Here is a 5,460-nt window from a genome sequence, read left to right on the forward strand (position 1 = left end):
TGATATCGGAAAACCAGGATTCATCATAACTTTTTAAAATCTTATTTTTTTTTTTTTTGTATCTTCCTTCAAAATGATCTTTGCTAAAGCTAAAAAAAAAAGAAAATAAAAAAAGAAAAAAAAGTCAATTTCAACATATACCTTAGCAGATTCACTTCAACCGCGCATTTGATGTCCAGGTCAGTCCCTTACGATGCTCCTGATTGGCTGTTGATGAGCCAATCACACGGCTGGAAACTCTCAGTCTCTCGAGAGAGTTCACATGAGTAGGATCTATGTTCCACCTCTCCTGGGGGATACGTCTTTCACCAGCATTCCTCAGGAGAGATGGAACATACATCCTGCCTATGTGAACTCTCGAGAGAGAGCCTGAGAGTTTCCAGTCCTGTGATTGGCTTATCAACAGCCAATCAGGGGCGTCGTAAGGGACTGGCCTAGACATCAAATGCACGGTTGATGTGAATCTACTATAGTGTAGTAGTTCTGACGAAGAACAGCTGCCATGTTCAAATAGGTCCCCTGTACTCGACAGGAGGTTCAAAATGGGTTGATAGTCCTACTTGAAAATTTGCTACTCAAAGCGTGTGAAAATTTACGATTCCATTTTTTTCATTCGTTGTCCTTTTCCGTAAGTGAAGGAGGTACATGGTACTTAATATGCGAGGTTAGTTCAGTGTTCATGCCTAAAAAAAATATATATTGAAGAAAAATACAGAGCTAAATAATAAGTTATGCGTATAACTGACAAAACTATAGAATTAACCAAGATATCTATAAAAAAAAGGTGTGAAGTTCCGGGGTTCTCTCGCTGCTGAATTCGCTATGTAGCTATAACGCCACGGAAGCCATGGCGATATTACTAGAGAAAATGTACATAGGCGCTTCGTGGGACGTTGGTTTATTTGGGTACAATGTATACAAAGTCAGTTAGCCTGAGGAGAAACTCTACGGGAACCGCACTACAATGTTCACATCTTGCTTTGGCGCCAGACTGATATTCTCTACAGAGTAAGAGCCCTTACACACGTTTTACCAAACCATTGAGCTGATTAACAGCTCCCCTATGACTGGCCCGAAGGATTAGATATTTTGACTTGGCCAGGAACCAATTGGTTACTTAGCATCGGGATCTACAGCTTATTGTGGGATACGAACCACATCGAGAAATGAATTTCTATCACCAGAAATTAATTTCTCTGAATCTCTGCTGCTTTGCAAATTATTACATATACTATAGTTCTTTGCTCGAATTGGCTAGAGTTGTAGGTGTTCTATTGAACTAATTTCAGTTTTATCACTGGTTATATCTGGAAAATACCAGTTATTAATTTGGTCTCTAAATTTTGTATCTTTGTCTAATGCTTCGTTAGGGGTTTCATTTTTCTAGTTCACGTCCGCCCGGGCCATATACGGGTATTGAGCTATCTGACAATGGTATTTCGAATTAAAAAAAAAAAAAAAAAAACTTATGAGGATTTTATCGACTTATACGCAATTTAAGTAAAAATTATTATAACCTGAATAATATGTCAAAATGTTCTGATACTCCTGAAAAAGAAGAATATCACCTATCATAAAAATAATCGAAAACGAAAGTACGAATATGGTTTCATAATTGTTAGATTTAAATTTTTTAATAATTTGACTTAAAAACCAAGAAAGAAAACTATTGTGCCGGCTTTGTCTGTCCGTCTGCCCTCAGATCTTAAAAACTGCTGAGGCTAGAGGGCTGCACATTGGGATGTTGATCATCCACCCCTCCTCCAGGTCATCAAACACACAAATTGCAGCCCTCTAGCCACAGAAGTTTTTATTTTAGGAAAGGTCACCACAAGCCTGTGGTTAAAGTTTCATGGGCCGAGGCTTATACAGCATTATACAGAGACTACCGAAAGATAGATCTACTTCGCAGCGCAGTTCTTTATTGTTTATGATATATGATGAAAACATTTCGTGAGTAGTCAACCAAATATTTTGTTTGTTTGTTTGTATGGTGTTTTTACGTTGCATGGAACCAGCGGTTATTCAGCAACGGGACCAACGGCTTTACGTGACTTCCAAACCACGTCGAGAGTGAACTTCCATCACCAGAAATACACATCTCTGACCCCTCGATGGAATGGTCGAGAATCGAACTCGCGGCCACCGAGGTGGCAGGTAAAGACCATACAAACCACGCCACTGAGGCTCAGCCGAATTATCTAGTTCTAAGTCTAATACTAACCGCAATTTCGTGTGTGTTTTTAATGTTTCTCTAGGTAAAACAGATGCTTGTTAAACATTTATTTAACGCGCTGAATAATAATGAAATGTTGCATCACATAACCATCTGTCTTACTGTGCCGAATAGGGAACTATCAATAATAAACCAAAGTTTTATTACGACAATAAATTCGGTCTATCGGTCTATGTCCAAGAAAATGTCGATATTGACCTGGCCTTCTTACTTTCTATTCATAATATTCTAAGAATAGCTCTCTCTCTCTCACTCTCTCTCTCTCTGACAAACTCAATAAATAAAACATTTAACTGTCAAAGATTCTTGCCCTACTTTTTTTCTAGACGCGAAACAAGGCGTACCAATGGGACCCACTCAAAAGATAAGTATAGACGATTCATCTGAAACTCAAAAGAAGCAAAAAAAGAAAGAAAGAAAAAAAAAACGAAAGATTCGAGGCCTTTCGGGACTGCGACCCGCGAGCGAAGAGGTCACGTGACCTCCCTCCAGAGGTCAAGATGGAAAAGAGCGGATAAGTGCATATCTGAGTTGGCGAACGACAAAATTTTTAGGACGAACGAAAGGAGAAGGAAGGATGTCGGGTCGGTGGCGACTTGGGGGAAGGGGGTTGTTGTTGTTGTGTCTACCTGTGAGGTTCCTGAAGAGGGGTGGGGGTTCTTGGACGAGGGGGGACAGGTTTCATTTGGTTAATGTGCTTGCGTGTTCTGTATATAAAGGGGCTTCTGGTGCTTGCAAGGTACGCCACTGTCCTGCAAGTGCTTCCACGTGCCACATCCACCGCCAACATGAAGCTGGTGAGTTTACCGGTTCCGTTCGCTGTAGAGAGAGTTCTTCAATTGCGCAGTTTAGTCTAAAAGTCTAGTCTAAGTCTAACGGCTCCCAGCAGTGACAGAAAGAAAAAAACAACTGTTTATCGCACACAAACAGTATTTATCCATAAATTTTCAGATATTCTTCTATAATTAGAATTTTTCTTTATAATTGTATAAAACGTACCTTTCCCGTGAAAGCATGACCATCTCTAATGGTTCTATTCTGACTTAGAGGCTTTTTACAAACTTTTTTTTTTTAAGATATGTCTTGAAATTTAAGCGACAGGTACAAAAATTATGTTTTTTTAAAGCTATGTCTTGAAATTTAAGTGATGGGTACGTAGCTTTTGCATGCAAATACACACAACACTCGCAAAGAGTACCTCGAGAGCATGAAGACTGATTTTGAAAATGTAAAGGTGTTCGCTGATGTTTACTTGTAAAAACGCTTCTGGGTGATTTTAATCAGGGATAACTCATCCTAGTTTTATATAAGATATTATAGTTGTCTCTCTCTTCGATTCTTAACTATACATCTTGCCGATGATTATCAATTTTGGATTATGCAAGGAAGTGGACCTCTTGTCTTTACAAAGAAGTTGTTCTTGGAAGTAAGGTAGTACCTATATAAAATGCATTTCGAGATACTTCTCACTACCAGTGGTTTTTAATATTGTAAACTCACCATAGCAATGAGATTAACATATTTAACACACGCACACACACACACACACACACACACACACACACAAGAGGGAACCAGACATGAAACCAATTTCGAAAAACAAGACAGAAAAACAGCTGTTTGCAAGTGGGGTAGACGCAAATAGTACTAGTTTGATCTGGCTGACTGCAGAAGAGAATTCCGAGGTTCGACATTTTACCAGACAACATTTGTAACTGCAGATCATCGTCGCCTGCCTGGTCGCCATGGCCTTGGCTGCTCCCAGACCCCAGGACGACGTCTCCATCTTGAGAGACGAACGCGTCGACCAGGGCGACGGAAACTTCAACTACAACTTCGAACTGAGCGACGGCACCGCCATAGGAGCTGAGGGAACCCCCAACGATGCGGGCTCCGTCAACATCGAAGGATCTTACAGGTATGTTTAAGGGCTCCCCAGGGGCTTCAACTCAGATTTGACGGCGTAAAGACAAGTCAGTTAATATGCACAGTTTTCAGATGATTCCACAAGATTCTCTAGGATATTGAAGACCTTGCCTAATGTATGTATTGATCTAATTTTCAAGTTTATAAATAATCAAATCAGCATCCATGTTTCAGTGTATGAATGAACTGAAAAGACAGCGGGCCGTTGCCAATGGTATTCTAAAACAGAAGGTAGTTTCTCTTCACGAAGCTGACATTTTTACGGAAAGTGGTTAGGAATGAGTGCCTCTCTCTCTCTCTCTCTCTCTCTCTCTCTCTCTCTCCTCTCTCTCTCTCTCTCCCCTCCTCTCTCCTGAGGCCCTCAGAGCATATTCAACGCTGCCATCTCTATTCCTCTAAGAATCATCGCAGCAGCGATTATAGCCGTTTCTTAAATAGCAGATGATTGTTAATCATTTGCCAATATATCGAATATGTTTACTGTTACTCATTCTAGATGTATTGACCATTTAGACAATAATTTGAATGACTTTTTGTCTAATTAGTTAAACCATTTTCAATCCTATTTCTCGACAGATTCACTCTTCCTGACGGTGCAGTAGTCGAAATCACCTACGTGGCCGACGAAGCCGGTTTCAGGCCCGTAGGGGACGTCATCCCCACCCCCCACCCACTCCCCGCCCACGCCATCGAGCAGATCAGATTCGCCGAGGAGCAGAGAGCGGCAGGAGTGACTTTCGAATAAAGGATTCGATCCTTCGTCGTCGGCGTCCTTCGGAAATTGGGATGAATGAAGAGTTATCTTCGCGATCCTGAAAGTCAATCTCGTTATAGGCCTAATCCGTTTCATTCCTTGGTCCCATCTTTATTTAGTCTCATTGAATCTGTTAAGTCCTTAGGACCCCTAAATCATTTCATTGGGATAGTATCTCTCTCTCTCTCTCTCTCTCTCCTTACTTGCCCATGAAGCCACATCGGCCTAGATCCATCAAGCATCCACAAACCATTTCTCTCTCTCTCTCTCTCTCTCTCTCTCTCTCTCTCTCTCTCTCTCTCTCTCTCTCCTCATTTTCACAGACAAACAGAAACCGACCGACCGAACCTTGTTCCTCTCGCCAATATTCTCCGGACAAACTCACTTTTCACCAACGATGAATTCGACATTTTTTTTTTATTTGTGTGAATGTGTTGTACATTATTTTGTATACGAAGCTGTTCTGATGTTTAAAAATGTAAAAAAAAAAAATCCCCAATGATCAGTTCTGCAGATGAGAAGTAAAGGAATTATTTTGCATAAA

The 5,460-nt window shown here is 40.7% G+C and overlaps 1 protein-coding gene across 1 annotated transcript; it reads left to right on the forward strand.

Annotated features, from left to right (window-relative positions):
• Window positions 1-2,977: 2,977 nt before the first annotated feature.
• Window positions 2,978-5,460, forward strand: LOC135200009 (cuticle protein AM1199-like). The gene is made up of 3 exons (XM_064228213.1): window positions 2,978-3,033; window positions 3,958-4,154; window positions 4,739-5,460. Exons 1-3 carry the CDS (start codon window positions 3,025-3,027, stop codon window positions 4,905-4,907), a joined length of 375 nt encoding a protein of 124 aa, XP_064084283.1. The 5' UTR covers window positions 2,978-3,024; the 3' UTR covers window positions 4,908-5,460.

This window comes from Macrobrachium nipponense, chromosome 26 (assembly GCF_015104395.2).
Source record: "Macrobrachium nipponense isolate FS-2020 chromosome 26, ASM1510439v2, whole genome shotgun sequence".
NCBI classification, from domain to species: domain Eukaryota; kingdom Metazoa; phylum Arthropoda; class Malacostraca; order Decapoda; family Palaemonidae; genus Macrobrachium; species Macrobrachium nipponense.